The sequence below is a fragment of the Megalobrama amblycephala genome, linkage group LG15 (genome assembly GCF_018812025.1).
Source record: "Megalobrama amblycephala isolate DHTTF-2021 linkage group LG15, ASM1881202v1, whole genome shotgun sequence".
NCBI classification, from domain to species: Eukaryota; Metazoa; Chordata; class Actinopteri; order Cypriniformes; family Xenocyprididae; genus Megalobrama; species Megalobrama amblycephala.
In genome coordinates, this window is record NC_063058.1 from 15719027 (window position 1) to 15738913 (window position 19887).

Consider the following 19887-nt stretch of genomic DNA (forward strand, 5'->3'; position numbering starts at 1 on the left):
CAAGTGTTTGGTGTTTCTTTTGTGTTCATTTTTGTGGAAAAATATGGAAGTCAATGGGGTCCGTCAACTGTTTGGTTACCAACATTCTTCAAAATATCTTTTGTGTTCAACAGAACAAAGAAACATATAGGTTTGGAATAACTTGAGGGTGAATAAATTATGACAGTATTTTCATTTGGATGAAATATGATTTTAACATTGACAAACTCTTTCTGAGCTGTACGTGTATGACTGGAAATAGCCGCAAGGGGGCGCTACTAAACTGGACTAACCTACAAGGACGATTTCGATTAAGAAAACATCTTGCTACATGTTTTTTTCGGACTCGTTAAATATACACATTTGCTTTTTTTTTCAAAGGTAATCTATAAATATGTGGCTTTTCACTTTAATTTTTGAATAATCTTAAAACAATATAAGAATATTTAAGAGCTAAATAGCCTAGCTAAAATATGTGCTGACTAGCCTACACTTGACACAATCTAGCTTTTAGTTATATATAAACAGTACAGAACGGTTGGACTACTTTTCAGAACTTCATTAAAGCTGCTGTAGGTAACTTTTGTAAAAAAAATTTTTTTTTACATATTTGTTAAACCTGACATTATGTCCTGACAGTAGAATATGAGACAGATAATCTGTGAAAAAATCAAGCTCCTCTAGCTCCTCCCAGTGGTCCTATTGCCATTTGCAGAAATACACCGCTCCCGGTAAGAAACAACCAATCAGAGCCAGGAGGAGTGTCTTAGCAGTGTCACTCAATCAAGCTCGCGTGCGCGCTGATCTCACCCCTCCCATGCACAGCGCCAGCGCATACAGGCTTCAAGATTAACGGTGTGCCGCAGCTTTGCTTATGGCGGAAAAACAATCCAAACTGTCAATTCCTCCAGTGGCACCTGCTCATAAAATAAAGACGGGTAAACGGAAAAAGACAGATGACGATGATAAAAAAGCCAAAAAGAAAGAATTAGATAGAGCCCGAAATAAAACGAGGGTAAATATCGGAGCGGCTTTTCCGAGGTGGAGGGAGCTACGTGTCCTGAACGGACTTGACACAACCGGTGCAGAGTCAGCCACATTTCTGCTTGACAAGTAAGTATCCCTGCTTGATTTGTTTAATTTTTTAAGAACTACACAACTAAGATAATTTCAAAACAGGACTGACAAATTATGTATGGCATGGTTTCTTGTAGATTTCAGGGTGGTCCTTTGCATATAACATCGTTTTATTTCGCCATAAGCAAAGCTGCGGCACACCGGTAATCTTGAATTTGACGCCTGTACACTGTGCATGAGAGGAGTGTGATCAGCGCGCACGCGAGCTTGATTGATTGACACTGCTAAGACACTCCTCCTGGCTCTGATTGGTTGTTTCTTACCGGGAGCGGTGTATTTCTGCAAATGGCAATAGGACCACTGGGAGGAGCTAGAGGAGCTTGATTTTTTCACAGATTATCTGTCTCATATTCTACTGTCAGGACATAATGTCAGGTTTAACAAATATGTAAAAAATATTTTTTTACAAAAGTTACCTACGGCAGCTTTAACCCCTAACTGATAGACTACATTCATATCTGACTGCAGGTTAATCTGAGAAACATGTAACATTCAAATAGCCTACACGCCTGTTTAAATGAACTGCAGCTAAAAATGCAAAACAAATTGAATCCTACCAGTTGATACAGTTGGAGCTGACTGAAGCACACATAGAAAAACTAATAATTTGATCATGATCTCTCTAAACGGACCAATTTGGTGTTTGCAAACAGCGATGACGTTTTTTTGTGGGCGGAGCCTAGCTGGTTGCAGAAAATGACAGTTAGGCAGTAGAAGTCTGTGGAAGCCACGAAATAAAAGAATAAAAAAAGTTAATTTCGAGTTTATATCTCACAATTCTGACTTTTATTTCTCGCAAATCTGAGTTTACATCTCACATTTCTTACAAAGAAAAACAGAATTGTGAGATATACTCGTTATTCTGTCTTTTCTGAATTGCAATTTATCCCGCAATTCTGACTTTTTCCCCCTCAGAATTGTGAAATAAACTCACAATTGCGAGTTATAAAGTCCGAACTGGGAATAAACACGCAAATGCAAGAAAAAAAAAAAAGTCAGAATTGTGAAATAAAAATTATTATGTTTAAAAGTTATCTATGTAAAATATTATAGGTTTAAATTATTTTAATTATAATTATTTCATGCTGTAACTGCTATGTATGTATGTCCTCTGAACTGCATATGTGAATATTATGTAGACTTAGTGTTTACATCAAATTCCTGCTTTAATAGTAGACTTAATCCTTGCAGGTGTCATCAGTCCAGTCTGTGAAACGTCTCTGTTTATCTTCAAAGGACGTTTTCAATTATGGTTTTTTTTTTAAATGAAGACTATATTTTTTGCATTCCGATTCCAACATCCAGAGGCACAACAAAACATTTTTCTCTTATTCTGTGGATTTTGCACATTTTCCTTCAATTGCTACCGCTATTCATTTCACACATAGGCTACAACTTCATCTGAAGAATAATGTATCATGTAAAGTCATCCAAAATATAGTAAATTCAGATAATTACGTCTGTTCGCTAATGAAATTTACAGCACCCAAAATGAATGAGAATGAGAATAACAAAAAATTAAATGATGAACCGACAATAGAGACAATAGCCTAATGAAGAAAGAAAAAGAGACAATAAAATTACAAAATCTACTGACTTTTCATCAAATGACTTTGTGAGCATTTTTTATTTGAGTTCAAATTAATTTGTAGCCTATTATTCATTTCACTACACTTGATAACTGAGACACAAGATGGCGCCATTGCGGGTTTTTTTAAAACAAGACTGTGTGAGAGGTTAGTTCACCCAAAAATGAAATTGTATCATTAATTACTCACCCTCATGTCATCCCACACCTGTAAGACCTTTGTTGATCTTCGGAACACAAATTAAGATATTTTTAATCAAATCCGATGGCTCAGTGAGGCCTCCAGACAGCAATAACACTTTTTCAATGCCCAGAAAGCTACTAAAAACGTATTTAAAACAGGTCATGTGACTACAGTGTTTTCTCCTTAATATTATAAAGCGACGAGGATAATTTTTGTGCGCCAAAAATAACATAACAGCGACTTTATTCCACAATATCCAGTGAAGGCCGATTTCAAAACACTGCTTCATGAAGCTTCGAATCTTTACAAATCATAGGTTTTGAATCAGTGATTCGGAGCGCGTATTAAACTGAAGTTTCAAAACATTTATGACGTAATGAAGCCTCATTTACTGAAATCATGTGATTTTGGCGCTCTGAACCACTGATTCGAAACAAACGATTTGTAAAGATTCGAAGCTTCATGAAGCGGTGTTTTGAAATCGCCCTTCACTGGATATTGTGGAATAAAGTCGCTGTTTTGTTATTTTTGGCGCACAAAAAGTATTCTCGTCGCTTTATAATACTAACACTATAGACGTCACATGAACTGTTTTAAATACGTTTTTACTAGCTTTATGGGCATTGAAAAAGGGAGTGTTATTGGTGTCTGCAAGCCTCACTGAACCATCAGATTTAATCAAAAATATCTTAATTTGTGTTCCGAAGGTCTTACAGGTGTGGGATGACATAAGGGAGTTTAACTTTAAACTCCACTCAACTAAATTTGCATGTGTAAACAATCGTAAATTATTATTATTATTATTATTATTATTATTATTATTAAATATTCTTTTCTTTTTACTAGCAATATGTTGAATAGTATTTTTTGTCAATTTGTAGGTCAACCCAAAATCTATTCATCGTGGCAGCCCTCTGGTATTGGTTTATCAATGAAATAAAATCTTAAGAAAATTAACCTTTTATATTTTTATATTATGACATTAAATGATAATGTACATACAAAGGCTACACCATAGAAACATCAACAGTTAATAAAACAGGTGGTGAGTGTGATAATTCTGAAACTTTTTTAATTCTGAAACTTAGATCTTAGATCAACAAATCAAAACGTTTACAATGACCATTGCATAGTACTGAGATTATAGGCTTTATGCAAACAGTGAATTATAATGGGGATGTATAGGGATATAGACACAAAAATTTACTGATTAGAACATGTTGCTTTAAACATTGAAATACTGTGAAAATATTAGTCGCATAAATGTAATAATTAGAATACAAAAAAAAATTAAGGAAAAGATGATCTAAACATTTATTGTGTTTTGATAAAAAATAATGTTTATTGTGTAATTCTATTGTGCATTATAAACTTTAAAATAGTATTTTACTTGCATGCCACTGGGCTATTGACATGAACAAACCAGCCATTTGATAAATATTAGAACCTCATTGTGCCAGATACTGTTCCCATGGGGGGAACAGTATCCAATGGCAAAAATCCAGCTGTCAGCATCCATACCCCCCCCCCCCCCCATATGATAAGAGATGTTTCTGTAGTGGCTTAAAAGATGCTGATTCTATTCTGTGTGTGGATGGAGCTTAACCAGCATCAGCGTAAAGATTTATTTTTTGCCGTTTTTGTCTTTTATTGTAATAGAACATATAGACAGAAAGCAAAATGGAAGAGACAGAGGAGGAATGGGATCAGGTAACGCACATGAGCCAGGACTTGAACTCAGGTATCCCAAAGCACTGGGGCATTATATGTCAGTGTGCTGCCACTGGGCTATTGACATGAACAAACCAGCCTCAGTTTGATAAAAATTAGAACCTTATTTTGTACGATCCATGGGGGGAACAGAATTCGACTAGTCTGGGTAAACCCAGCCTTATCTGCCGGCGATTTGATTTCGCTCGGCAACTCAGTCTGGAAACCCGTGCATTCATTTCTACTGCTCTCTGTTACACTTTTGCGGGAACCAATCACAGACTGGCTTATCCACCTTGCTCGCTATTGGCGGGTATAACACGATGACGATAGAGAAGCGACAGCAAGCAGCTTTCAAACTCTATCTGATCTACCCGTCTCTCGCACGAACGTCACTCCAAAATAACAATGCACAATCACAGTGACGCCGATTGTGTTAAGCATTTACCTTATCTGAGAGAAATGTAGCAGCGCGTTGATCCGACAGTCTCTTCAAAGGAAGATTATAAACAGCGATTAATGACACAAAATGATTCTCTGCTGTTATTTTGGTGGTTTGCTTCACGATGTGAGTACAGGACTCTTTTACTTCAATGCCCCTTGATGGTAGACAATATTTTTATTATTTGCTCTATATGTTTCGTCTCCCTGCTTCTTGAATCTCGCGCCGCCTGAGCTGACTGGAATTCTTTTTGGTTGTCATGACAATGACGTAGTTTAGGGCGGCTATATTCCGCGTTCATTTACACTGAACCAGAACAGTATCAGAATCGCCTTTTAACCTCTCGACGATGCTGAATGACTTCTTTAGTTAGCAAACAAATTGCTCGAGTGGGTGTAAATAGCGATCACTTTCATGTTTTTTTGCACAACCTGCAAAAATCGCTCGATGCCGTTGCTGCTTCTACAAACCGCGGATCAATGCTACAAACCAATACAAACTAAACCTGCGTCTCAATCAGCTAGGTCGTGAATCAGTATATCATGCAAGTGAATGTGGCTGATTCCCTGATCAGTGCCCTGACTACTGAACTATGGAGCTGAGACACACGGTAAGCCTGTCTGGAGTTTTCGCATCGCTTTGCAAAAGTACGTCACTCGGATCGTTGATCTGATTGGTTGAAGGACTATCCAATTGCATGACTAATGCTCGTTGATCACGCCTCTTGTGCAGTAGGAAATACATAGCAAACTCCCCAGACCAATGTTCAATTTTAAATTGAGCTTGGTCTGGTGATAGCCAGACTAGAATTTGACAGCAAAAATTGGCAGAATTCGATGGCAAATATACAGCTGTCGAAATCCGTTCCCCTCCCCCATGTGATGAGAGATGTTGATGGAGTGACTTAAAAGATGCTGATTTGATCCTCTGTGTGGATGGACTTTAACCAGAATAGGTTTAATAAATATTATAACCACATTGTGGAAGAAACAGAGAACCGAGTGCTGTATAAGAACATTTATTGTAATACACAAAAAATAACATTGTTAGACAAAATATATCAGATGTCTTACAGTCACATAATAATATAGCGCAAAAAATCGGACTGATGTAAACTATAAACTATACGGTACTGCATTTTTTTCTTAGCTGAGTATGAAAGACCCTCAGTTGAAGGTGTTATATGCTAACAGATAACCATCATTATACATGTAAAGTCTCCTATCAACAGGATTGTAGTTGAGATTGGCTATTCCAGCAGAAACCTTCTCAAAAGGCAAAGAAAGAGTGTTTATCTCTTGGCCAGTGGTTGTATCAAAGGCATAAAACACCTCTTCTTGGTAAGTACTAACAAAGCGTGTAGCGTACAGGACCCCGCACACCATAAACGTGCTGGTGACGGACCTCTTAAAGAGATGTGTCTTCCAGGTATGTGTGATATTGAGCTCCAGCGGATCTAAGCGACTCACAACAATGTTGCCGTGATTCTCCTCTGTGGCATATATCACCCACACGGCGTCTTGATCAGCCTCCAGGTCGATGTCTGTCCAGTCACGGCAGCTATAGTAGCAGAAAGGGAACTTGTTGTCGATTCCGGCACCATCTAGTTTGACACGCTTGGTTGACTGTGATGTAATGTTGAAGCTGCAGATCTCAGCAGTTTCATAGCACTGGTAATATACGGTATTGTCGTACAGTATAGTGCCAGAGCCCTGAACGGCATTTTTGTCACTGTAGGATGATGCTATCGGTTCATCTTTGTAGTTCTTGCTGGCCATGAAGTCTTCATGTGAGTTGTACACCCTGATTATGTTCCCATGCTTGTTTCCACTCACCAGACAATGTTCCCAATAAAGGTTATTGGTTAGTAGGGCATCACGACCCCAAGCACCAGAAATATAGGACTTGCTGATAGAATTGAGCTTGGTGACCCTTGGAGAACTTATTCTGGTCATGATACGCTGATGACAAGTGCCTGCAAGTAATTGTAGTAACACATTTTAAGATTTTTCTTAGTTTTTTTAGAAACTTTTTGAACTTCATAATTCAGAAAATGGCATTACATTCTTTAAAAGTTCCTATATCGTATAACTCACAAATAATCAGTAATGTACTTACTTCTGAAATCATTTGGTATGGTTTTGCAAGTCTGTGCACGGTTGTTGAGGTCTTGTAACCTCTTCTTCATGGTCTCTAGGTTGAAGAAATCATCTTTGTACATCCTTTGGACATCATTTTTTGCCTTATTTAACTGAGAACAACACAGATGTATCATAAAACTTTCACATTTACTATTATTTATATTGTTTAAATAGTTCTGTCAGTTCTGATCACTAAAGAAAAGAGTTATTAGAAAAGAACATTTGTTTGTATTCATGTTGCCATGTCTACCTCACTTAGCAGGTTATGTGTCTCGTTGTTGGGGTTCTCCATGTGTGCTTCATTGACAATTTGATGGATTTCCTCGAGTTCCTGGTTCAGCTGTCGCAGGTGAAGGCTGTTGTACAGTCCACTTGTGTGAAGGTAATTAAATGCTTTCAGACGGGCTGTGATGTTCTGAAGAGTGGCTCCCATCGACGGCAGTTCTGCATCTGTGTTCCTCAACTGGAAGTAGTTAATTGATATTGCCTTAATTCAAGATTCTTCTCAATTTAAATGAACCACATTTAAAAATCAATGCAGTGTAGTTGCAACTGCAAACAAGGAAGCTTAACTAATACCTTACCTTTTCCTCGAATTCATTCAGATTCTCCTCACAGGTCTGGACCTCTTTTGTGACTTCCACAAACTGTACAGCAGGGAAGGTCCAGATAGAGCTGTTTATTTTGCACAAACATGAATCTGTCTTCTGTAGACCTGGAATTCTCTGAGCCTCGACAGTTGCCTTATGTACAAACACAATCAGATTACTACATACATACATTCTCTCATATTTTTTACATATTTTTTTAGAGATGTTGTCAGCTAATTCAAGACACAAAGAGAAAACTTACAATGACTGTGAGGAGCAGCAGGTAGATGAACATGTTGACAGAATGGGCTGAAAGACTAAAGATCTGCTTTAAACCACATACAAACACTAATATGTTGCAATTATGTTATGCAAGTTGCCGTTTTGGGGATCTGTTGAAGAGGATGTGAAAATTGCACATATGGCTGATATCAGAAATTCAGGAAGAAATTTGGTTAAAAAAACAAACAAAAAAAAAAAGTTCCCCCTAAATATTTTTACAACCCCATCTGTTTTATCAATGCAAAAATGTTTACTGCAACTGCTGATAAAAAAGCTCAACAAATTCAAGGGTCAAGAGCTCAACTAAAGCAAACACTGATCTAAAACTGAGCATACACTAAAACTAAACATTTTCAATAAAACATCAACATCTAAACCTCTGTTAATTCTCAATAAGAACTTCTGTAGACATGTGTCAGAAATAAAGTCAGTCTGGTTAGTAATGTTACTGGTTAGTACAGTGGCAACTGTCAAGGAGTGGGATATATTAGGCAGCAAGTAAACAATTCTTAAATTTTTACTTTGCCAAAGGCCAAATAGTGATGGCTAGATGACTGGGTCAGATCATCTTCAAAATGGCTTGTGGGGTGTCCCCATTATGCAATGGTTAGTATCTAAAAAAAAAAAAAAGTGGTCCACTCATCGCTGCATGTGGGGAACAAAGCTTGTTTGGTCTGTCTGTGTGTTAAAAAAAAATAAAAATAAAAAATCAGAACTTTAAAAAATATATAATAATATATATAAAAAATAATATAAATATATTTTTGTATTGTAAAAGTTGATCTGCTGTAGAATCACAGTGCTGCTGTAATCAATAATGTGAATCTAACTAAGATTGGGCTCTAAATGAATATTATGTGAAAACATAACCAACACCACCTGATCATCTTTTAACTTTCCTTGTCTGGTTGGTTTTAACGCAGATAAAACTGCCCAAACAAAACCTAATATTAAATAGCCAAGGGTCAAGAGCTCAGCTAAAACAAACCCTGACCTCGATGATGGTGACTTAAAAATAGTGATTTTCTCCTTTGGTGATTCTGCTTGTTATCATCAGGTGTCTTCAATAATGGTCAATCATCACTCAATTAAACACTTATTTATCTCATTAATGCTTCAGTGGGTGGAATAAAAATATGGCAGGACTTTTACTCTCTGACCCCTGGACTTCCCACCTCTGCATGTGACCAATTCCAAGCCACATCAATCTTAATAAAACTATTAATTTTGTATATAATCATTTGTAAATTCTATATAATTGTTAATGAGGGCTGGAAGTAAAAAATGCAAAATAAACAGTATTTGATAATAATTGATAAATAATTGAGTGATGATTGACTGTTATTGAAGATACCTGATGTTAACTTCAGGTATTTTCAATAACAGTCAATCATCACTAAATTAATCACTTAATCATCTCATTAACTTTAACACTGCTTCAGTGGGTGGAATAAAAATATGGCAGGATTTTTACTTTCTGACCCCTGGACTTCCCACCTCTGCTTTTGTTAGTCAATTTAGCTCTAATTTTCAATTCAATTCCTTGACAAGGGCAGCAGGGACATTCTGAGAACTTTTCCAAATAAAATATGTTTCCATAAACGTTCAGAGAACGTCCTGAATGTTCTGTGAAGGTCTGCCAAATAACGTCCCCCAACCCTTAAAAGATCTCCACATGGTGACCATCTTTTTAGTCATGCAAATTTGCAGTTTGGGGTTGTCTTTTGAAGAGGATGTGAAAATTGAACATATGGCTAATTTCAGAAATTCAGGAAGAAATTCAGTTGAGAAACTTCATCCATAAAAATATTCAACCACAAGTTCCCCCCCTATAAATGTCCAACCTCAATTCATCATTTTTTCTTCTTTTTTCTTTCTTTTTTTCTTTTCTTGCCAATGCCCAGATGCAGATATAATGCAGGCCCTAATACTGAAAAAGACACAAGAATAGTAGGCCTATATTTTGGAAAGAAGCAGCATGTCCCTCTGAAATAGTAGAGACTTGGGGCAGCATGTCCCTTACAGGATAACAATGGCAGCAAAGGGGTGCTCTTCTGTTATAAGCAGAGAAATGGGCATGCCCCTTTAATTGCAGTTAACCGAATGAGCTTAAGCACTTAAGCACAAAAAAGCATGTTGCCAATACCAAAAACCTTAAGCAACAAGCATTTTGCCAATACCAAAAACCTTAAACAACAAGCATTTTGCCTATAACAACCAAAAGCTTAAAGCAACAAGCATGTTACTGATAATAACCAAAAAAGCCTAGGCAACAAGCATTTTGCGTGGATCAATACGTGGATAAACAAGCAATGAGGATAAAAGCAAAAGTTTACTTAAGGCTGGCCTACAATTAAAGTTTTTAAAAATATTACAGGCCAATTTCACAAGAATCAGAAATTACGTCATGCTTAGTAAAGTTCCCAGCCAGCACAGCATGGTGGGGCCCAGATGGGTGTCACCTGGGCTGTCTAACTGGGGCCCAGACATTTTTGTCCACGGTTTCCATGTAGGCACCACATGGGTTAGCCCAGATGAAATGAACACTGCTCAGTGTGCACACTACAGGCTGTTAAATGTAACACAGAAACATGCTGGAGTTAATGAGATAAAAGTTGTTATTGAGAATTACCAGAGGTTTAGATGTTGATGATTTGTTGAAAATAAGTTTGGTTTGATGTCACCGTGATTGAGGTCAGTGCTTACTTCAGTTAGGCAGTTTGACTCTTGACTGTTTTAGTGCTTCTCTGGCTGTTCTAACTGTTTGTTAAGACATGAAAAACAAGAGACAATGTGATAAGAAAGTTATCATTATTTAGTGGCTTAATTCACTGATCTATTGACTGAGCTTTTTATGAGCAAAACGTGCTTAACTTTGTGCTTGATCTCTTCTAGAATTATGATAAACAATGCTTTAATCAGAAAATTTGAAAAACACATTGATCACTAAACACTTCAAAGCCCCCTGCAAGATTTAGTTACACACAGACATCAAGAATCAGCGTATGAATCTCAACAATGGTGACATGCTTCATGCCGCAATGCATTCTGGGAGCCATGGATGAGTTTTGTATGAGGCACCCAGAATGCATTGCGGTATGAAGCATGTCACCATTGTTGAGATTACAGAATCTCAACAATGAATCATCTCAACAGCCAAACAGAATCATCTCAAGCTGTTTGGCTGTTGAGATGATTCTGTAATCATCTTGGACTTGTCTAATTCACTGATCTCTTTCTGTGTCTAGTCTTTACTGCCTCCCCTTACAAATCGCTTCAATATTGGGAGAAAAGGACAATTTGTTATCCAAAACAGTCCCCAAATACTTGTCTACAAATGCCTACTCCATTAATGCAAAATGTAATTTAACAGTTACAAACTGTTAGTTAAAAAACAGTTATGTACTGGCAACACTGTTGCCAGTAGTTTACTGTAAAATTGAGTTTTGTGGGTCACCATTGTGCTGAAGAGTAGAGCCTGTGCTTAGGTTCAAGAGACAATCAAGAGGTATTGGTGTTATGCTGCATGTTGTTTTATTTAACAGATGGTGACTGTGTAGTTGCTGGTGCAGTCTTTTTGTTTAAAATGTTTGTGTTGAACTCTAAAGAAATAAATTCCTAGTAATGATATGCTCATATTATTAGCATATAATAAAAATTAGTTTGTAAATTTAAATGACACTCTGACAATTTGAGATCTTTGGATTTAGTGCATGGTATCTTTACAGTAACATACTGTAGATTACAGTAAATAACTGGCAACAGTGTTGCCAGTATTTTACTGTAAAAAAGCCTGGCAAGGTCTAACAGTGCATTCTATTCTGTCGGGATTAGTTACATAATGTGAGTTTAATAGGCTAAATGCTTATTAATCTCAAGAAATTACATCCCACATTCAAGCATATTATAACTAATCCTGACAGATTAATATGAAATTAAGTCAATTTATTTCCAATACCATGCCGTATACAAAATACATTAATCACAGTCTTTGCATTAAGCAACAAAGGAATGTGCATTAGCAATATACTACTAATGGGTTTGTTAATACTGTGCATATTTACAGTTTTTTAAGAGGATGACGACAAGAGCATATGTGAGTGAATGAGATTAAATATCACTGAGAGGTGACAGAAGTGTTGTCGTTTACTATAAATATATCCAGAAACATATACTCGTCTAGGTTGCGAGCGGTTCTGCTTCTTATTCAGAAGATCAGGTCTGTGTGAGAAGGGAACCATCTGTCTTGCCTGCACTTGGTGATGGACCCCGGCCATAAGCTGCATAGCTTCCATTTTCCACAGTGTCAGAAATAATATCTGCGCTTATGCGCATGTTAATGTTGAATACTTACGTAGGTAGGCGTGTGTATGTGCGTGCACATATATGCATATGCATGGTAGGTGCATGCTATGTGTATGTGTGGGTATGTATGGGCATGTATGCATTCATGTATGTGTGTATGTAGGTATGTGTACGCCTATATATATGTATATGTGTATATATATATATATATAGTTGTGCTATATGTGCATGTGTGTGTGTATGTGTAAACATGTACAGATGCAGTGGAAATAAATGGAATTGAATTGAATTGAATTGAGCTGCCAGCTGATAATTTTGGTCCACACGGAGAATGATATAACGTGTAATTTTCATGATATTTAATTCTTTGATTCTCAAACTGGTTCTTGTTAGGCACAGCCATCACTGTTACCAGAAAAAAAATGTACCCAGCATGGGCCAGTCCGGAAGCCAAAAACCCGAGATGGTCCGCACTGCAGAACACCAGATCCATGTACATAGCATGTTCAGCCCTGACTATCTGCAAATTAAACTTTTTCATTTTTGAATTAAAATGACAATCCTTCAAAAATAATGCCTATATGCATGGTCTGGCAAGGACTACTAAACCGTTCTGGAGGAACATGTGTGGCCAATGGTTGAAACATTGTAGCCTGAAGGTGGTGCTGTGTATCATGATGATAATGCTCCAATATTAGGGGTGTACATGTATTCATCCTGAACCGTCTCGGTATTGTCACGGTTTGGTGCGTATGGTCCGAATACAATCGGTCACAGCTGACCCACACTCCAATCCAGAAGGGAGCATGCGCGGTAATGAAACTCCACAACAGGAAAAAGAGCAGAAGAAGAAGAGATGATCTATAGAGGGTATGCATCGACGTCACTTTCCCTTTGAAAACGCGTTCCCTCAGTTGGACTGAGTGGTAAAAGAACCTGCTGCGTGACTGGATTTAACAGGGGAAACTGCGAAAACGCGAGTAAAACTAACGAATTACACTAAAGGTTGGGCTCAAAAGTGTTCCTTACAACTTGTCAAATAAACCTAATCCATGGATATTGACATGCAGCCAGGAGTCGTGTTTCCTGATATTTATATGTGCCTGATTTGACGGTGGGGAAATACATAAAGCAAATCTGCCTGTGAACGCTTTATATAACTACAATATAGGTAGATTTAAATCCGCGTAATCACTTATATCAATGTTATATCGTCATATTGTCCAGCCCTAAAACATATATATAGTTTTTGTCAGTGTTGTTTATTTAAAAACACCCAATTAAGCAGAATATAAGATGGTAAATATTTAAAAACTTTCGCAAGTTTTTAAATATATACCTCAGGTTTTGTGTCAAAGCTATTTATACAGTCAGTCGCAAAGCTCTTTTCCGGTTTGGACGTGTTTCGTGTGTTTTTCGCGACATTCACGCTGAAAACCAATGCTGCCGCTCAGTCTTTTGCCACTCAGCGGCGTGACCGCAGTCGTAACGGTCGACGGTGACATCACGTGCATACCCTCTATACCAAAGACTATAGAATAATGCTGCGTTCACGTCACCTCGTATTTACCGGAATCTTGAAATGACAACACGTGACGTTATATTCGGAGCTGTTCACGTCCTTTTGGTCCTTGAACTGGGAATTATGCGTTTCCATGGCAGCACTGTCGACGCCTAAATGAATCTACCGCGGTCAGGTGGTACAGCGCGGCCACGTGGTATATCTGGGAGCTTTCAGAAAACTCCCAGGTTACAAGCTGTAATTACGAGCTCTACGAGGACGTGAACGCTTTTTACAAGCTAGAATCTCGTAACTACAGGAATTACGAGGCCACGTGAACGCACCTTATCACAAGACTTGTCACTCGTATCCATGGGTTTCATGTGACGTCACTGTATGTTATCGCCGCCATATTTGTGTCCGGTCACAGCTGCGCGCTCTGTTTAAGTCTATGGTGACAGCAGCTACAACTACCAGAGGAAGGCCAACAAAACACTCTCAGAAGGTTCACAACTAATTTACAATATGTCTGGGATATGTGGTGCTGTTAGCCGTTTCAACAGTCGTCAGAACTACAAATTTATTTGATCCCAAAGGAGTTAGATCGGCGGAATTATTGGCTTCATTGAGAAAGGACCACACCACTGGCAGCCAAACAGCAATGCACAACATTAATAACTGCTGGGACTGTCATTTACATAACATTATAATTGTATACAATATTGTATTAAAATATTGTGAATTCTAGTTGGTGTGTTTCGGCGTGTTATTACAGGATGAACAAATTCACGACAGGAGCTGCCTACATTACTTAGTTCAAGTACATGCGTGCATGATTTTGTGCAAATATAAGTTGTAATTTTATGTCTAGCTTGTATAAATATGAATTACCCTATATAGGATGTGTTCCTTTGAGTTAATTAACCTTCTAGCAAAGTGCTTAATTTTACGGGTGTTCATTCAACGCGTGCAGCTCAAATAATACTGTTATCAAAATGAGATGATTTGAGAAAAAAATCTGTTATTGTTCGTGATCCTTATTAATCAAACCATGTGTTGCTGAATATAATACGAGAACAATATAAGAGCTAGTTATTAAAAATAATGCATTCATTTTTTTAAAAAAAAAATATGAAAGTTTTAATATTACTGTAAAAATTTAATGACTTAATCATTGCTGTTTGAGCTGCGCACGCTGAAGAGAATAAAAACTCATAAACTGAAAGTTAATTAACTCAACGGAACACATCCTATATAAAATAATTCAGATATTTATACAAAATGAAAATAATACTACAACTAGTATTTGCACAAAATCACGCATATATGAACTTGAAGTAACGTCATGGAACTCCGAAACACAGCAAATAAGCCCAAATAATTCACAACGTTGTGTTACAAGTATATACGACTATAATATAATTTATAAGAAGACAGTCCCAATCATATATGTTTTGCCTTACTTTTTGAGCGCTCGCGCTGAAGCTATATGATCATCAGCTCTGTGGGTTATTTCCTCAACGAAACACATCCTTTATGAGAATAATCAGATATTTATACTTAATAAAATTAATATTACAAGTTTTATCTGCACAAAATTACGCGAATGCACAAGTGAAGTTTGAACAAGTTATATAATCAATGTTTAACTCCAGTAGACGCCCTCTTCCCACAACAACACGCTGAAACAACAACATAGAGAATTCACAACATTTTATTACAATAGTGTTCTCGTTATAAATGTAAATTACAGTCCCAGCAGTTATTAATGTTGTGCGTTGTTTTTTGGCTGCCAGTGGTGTGGTCCCTTCTAAATGAAGCCAATAATTCTGCCGATCTAACTACTTTGGGATCAAATAAATTTGTAGTTCTGACGACTGTTGAAACGGCTAACAGCACCACATATCCCAGACATATTGTAAATTAGTTGTGAACCTTCTGAGAGTGTTTTGTTGGCCTTCCTCTGGTAGTTGTAGCTGCTGTCACCATAGACTTAAACAGAGCGCGCAGCTGTGACCGGACACAAATATGGCGACGGGCATAGCGGAAGTGACGTCTTTGAAACCCATGGATAGACCTTATGTAGCCCCGCCCCTTTTCAGCGTTGCGCTCGTTGTCTTTTGACTTCCGGTTTGTATTTACACAGCGATATTACATTTATGAATGAACTGCTCGTTTTAAACTCTTCCCGATCTACTGACATTTGTTAAGACATCTGCTTTAAACATAACAATGCTCATGATAACTTTCATTAACTCTACAACAAGTAAATCCACTTAACCAACTAATTATTCTTTGACAGCGATGCCATAGAAATGTACAGAGCTACCGCAAAACGGAAGTTCAAAGACAATTTTATAAAGATGGCGGCGCGCTTGTTTCTCTGGTAAATAAGGTCTATAGAGGGTATGCACGTGACGTCACCGTCGACCGTTACGACTGCGGTTACGCCCGCTGAGTGGCACAAAGACTGAGCGGCAGCATTGGTTTTCAGCGTGAATAAGGCGCAAAACACACAAAACACACCCAAAACGGGAAAGAGCTTTGTGATTGACTGTACAAATAGTCTTGACACCAAACCTGAGGTATATATTTAAAAACTGCCGAAAGCTACAGAAAAAAGAAGCAAATGGATCACTGCAATTCACAGAAACAGCTGGACTCCAGCAGAGTACATGAATTTGCAGTTATCATTTTGTGTAAAATTGTTGATTTTGAGGTAAAATCATACCATATATTGTATTGTTATATGTTATGTTGACAACTCATCAATTAAATATTTTCCATATTCTGCATAATTGGGTGTTTTTAAATAAACACTGACAAAAACTATACTATAATATGTTTTAGGGCTGGACAATATGACGATTATATAACATTAATATAAGTGATTACTCGGATTGAAACCTACCTATATTGTAGTTATATAAAATACTCACAGGGTATGTATGTTGAAACCTACCTATATTGTAGTTATATAAAATACTCACAGGAAGATTTGCTTTATGGATTTCCCCTGCGTCGAAGTCAGGCACATATTAAATGTCAGGAAACACGACTCCTGGTTGTATGTCAATATCCATGTATTAGGTTTATTTGACAAGTTGTAAGGAACACTTTCGAGGCAAACTTTTAGTGTAATCGTTTGTTTAGTTCGCGTTTTTGCAGTTTCCCCTATTAAATCCAGTCATGCAGCGGGTTCTTTTGCCACTCAGTCCAGCTGAGGGAGCGCATTCCGGCGGGAAAGTGACGTCGATGCATACCCTCTATTCAGTGGCGTAGCAAGTCAGCACCGGGCCCATATGCAAATTTTTTTACGGGCCCCCCTCTTTTACAGTCTATGGCCCCCCTTGGTTGTTTTTTTTTTTTTTGGGGGGGGGGGGGGCTTTAATATAAATAAGATATTATCACTAACATGCAGACAGAAATGGTAAAAACATTTATAGGAATGATAAAACGGCTTTTCAACAGAGTCTACGTTTGAATTAGACCGATACGACTCTTGCTTTGGAATTTCAGAATGACCATAGCATCATTTCAGATGCGATGAGTCCGAAGATTATTCCAGTTATGAATTAATTATTCTGTCTTTTTTAATGCACGTTTTATTCCTAATAAATTTACTATAAGTTTCTTCTCTAAATATTTTTCCATCACGTTTTATGTGCATTTTATTTCGTTGAATAAAGAGTATCCACCCCAACGAGTGTACGCGTTACATTTATTCACATCTTGTGCAGTATCTTAAGATGTGCGTAGATGTTTTTTCAGAAAACTAAAATGACTCATTTAAAATTCTGTACTACTTACATTACTGCATGCACAAGTTTTCAGAAAGCGAATACTGGTCAAATACAATAGATCATCGCTAAGACATTGCATTGACCATTTTATGGTCCGTTTATTAAGATTCTTAATGATTTTCAGTATATTTAACATAGATAGACTATAGAAAGTTATTGACAACATTATTTCTATTATACTTCTTTTTCTGAACATGTACACGGGTTCTGTCGCGCGCACAGACGCGCATGCGAGCCTTTGAAAGTATTTAGCTGCAGAAAGACGCGTTCGGCGTGTGCGCTGCGTACTATCTAGTGGGTTTTGTTTTCAAGCACTCAGTTCACTCTATTGTACAGCATGGGCTGTTGTACAGTACACACACATTGTCCGTGCCATCACAAAAATTGTACTGCACGTGGATTGGTAGTGCGGTCGTCCGCGATCACTCCTAATGACGAAAATTTCATGATGCGGACGGTGCGCGGACGCCCTAGGCTATAGCCTACTTTGGGGTAGGCTGTATCGGGCCCCCAATCCACCCGGGCCCATATGCACGTGCATACCTTGCATGCCCAGACGCTACGCCACTGCCTCTTTTGTTTTGAATGGGAGAAAGTGTTACGCGCAATATGGCGGAATAAGTCGTGCCTTCAAAATAAGAGCCAATCGCTGACTGCTAAAGTCATCGCGTTACTTCAGCGGCCGTTAGAATCACCGGTTTCTATAGAAACAGTCAGACGCGCACCTCAGAAGAGACGCGCATTTAGGTCTGCACATGCGCATTAGCTTGATCCAGTCTGAAAAATAAATTTTTTTTGTCATGATTCGAACGTTTAGAAACTAAATTTATGAGCCAGTTGTTGTTAGATTTCATTGGCGATTTCAAATATGAAATTTAATCGTAAGGTTGGCGTAACAGTTTTGGAGAATTTGATGTTTCCCCATTCAAAAAGATGCATGATGCCCAGGATGCCCGAGAGGCGTTTCAAAGATGGCCGCCGAGTGAAATGACTTGTCTTAAAGGGACTTTGTCTATACACAAGAGTTTGCTAGTAGCCTATATGTTAAGTTTTGATTAATTTTTGTACACAAATAAAAATACAGTTTCGAAGGATGCATTACTCTTATCTGTATAACCACAAATTAAAGTATTTTAAGTTGTTTCCACTGTTATAATGAGACAAAATTATTTGTCGTGCCGATTTATGTTGTGGAAGTCTCACTACAGTCCAGTGATGAAATATGTGTGTCCTGGAAATGGGAAGCTTCAGGTACCACTTGACTCATCTCCTTTTGGAAAGGAGAAGTGTGCTTCTGTGTGCTGTTACACCGCTAACCAAAACACACAGCAAGATGGATTTCAGTAATTCTAATTTTATGAATGTGCTGATGTCTGCATAAAATTTATGATGAACTGGGGATGTGACATTTTTTAGGGGGGGAACTTGTGGTTGAATGGTTTTTGATTTTTTTAAAAAATTTGTTTATTTTTTTGGTGGATGAACTTTCTCAACAATTTCTTCTTGAATTTCTGAAATTAGCCAAACGCGCAATTTTCACATCCTCTTTAACGGACCACTCAAACAGAAAAAAAAATTGCTTCAGCCCATTCAGCTATCACGTTTGTCCACCTGCTGCTCCTTGCAATCATTTAACTTTTCTTTTTGTGTCCTGAATTAACTCACAGTTTTCTACAATTCTGACAACATCTCTAACAACATCTTGAGCGTTTTTAAATCATTATACAAAAATTATTCAAGCAGGATCATGTAGACTCACACAGACATCAAGATTCAGCATATGAACCTCAACAATGGTGACATCATTTTCAGATAAACAGATTAACTCTGAGCATCACACAACAAGCTACCAAAAAAAAAAAAAAAAAAACTTTTTGTTGATTGTCACCATTGTTGCGATTTATACGCTGATTTATAATACCTGTGTGAGTCTAAATGATCCTGGTCTGAATAATTTTGGTACAATGATTTAAAAATGCTCAAGATGTTGTTAGATTATTAAAGCAGGACAAAAATTCATGCAGTGGTATTCTGCAGCTCCTTCAACTTAATTTTATTAAATCTAAATAACAGTCAGGCTCTGGAACTAAGCCACTACATGATGACTGAATCATCAGATCAGCTTTTCTTCTCACAACTTCTGCTATAACAAATGTGCTTCAGAAGCACAGTTATAACAGCCAGAGAAACAAAGTTAAAGGTGCCCTCGAATGAAAAACTGAATT

General features: G+C 37.5%; 1 protein-coding gene across 1 annotated transcript; it reads right to left on the reverse strand.

Moving 5' to 3' along the window:
* Positions 1 to 6042: 6042 nt before the first annotated feature.
* LOC125248021 (olfactomedin-like) lies at positions 6043 to 8399 on the reverse strand. Its single transcript, XM_048159575.1, has 5 exons — positions 8034 to 8399; positions 7766 to 7924; positions 7432 to 7644; positions 7159 to 7291; positions 6043 to 7015 (listed from the first exon to the last, which is right to left on the reverse strand). The coding sequence occupies exons 1-5, from the start codon at positions 8064 to 8066 to the stop codon at positions 6207 to 6209; spliced, it is 1347 nt and encodes a 448-aa protein (XP_048015532.1). The 5' UTR covers positions 8067 to 8399; the 3' UTR covers positions 6043 to 6206.
* Between the last annotated feature and the right edge of the window lie 11488 nt (positions 8400 to 19887).

Coding starts and splice junctions, on each gene's coding strand:
- LOC125248021 (XM_048159575.1), bottom strand. CDS start 8,066: ATGTTCATCTACCTGCTGCTCCTCACAGTCATT. Junction 7,925..8,033: donor TGCTGCTCCTCACAGTCATT/GTAAGTTTTCTC, acceptor TTTGTACATAAG/GCAACTGTCGAGGCTCAGAG. Junction 7,016..7,158: donor CATACCAAATGATTTCAGAA/GTAAGTACATTA, acceptor AATTACTTGCAG/GCACTTGTCATCAGCGTATC.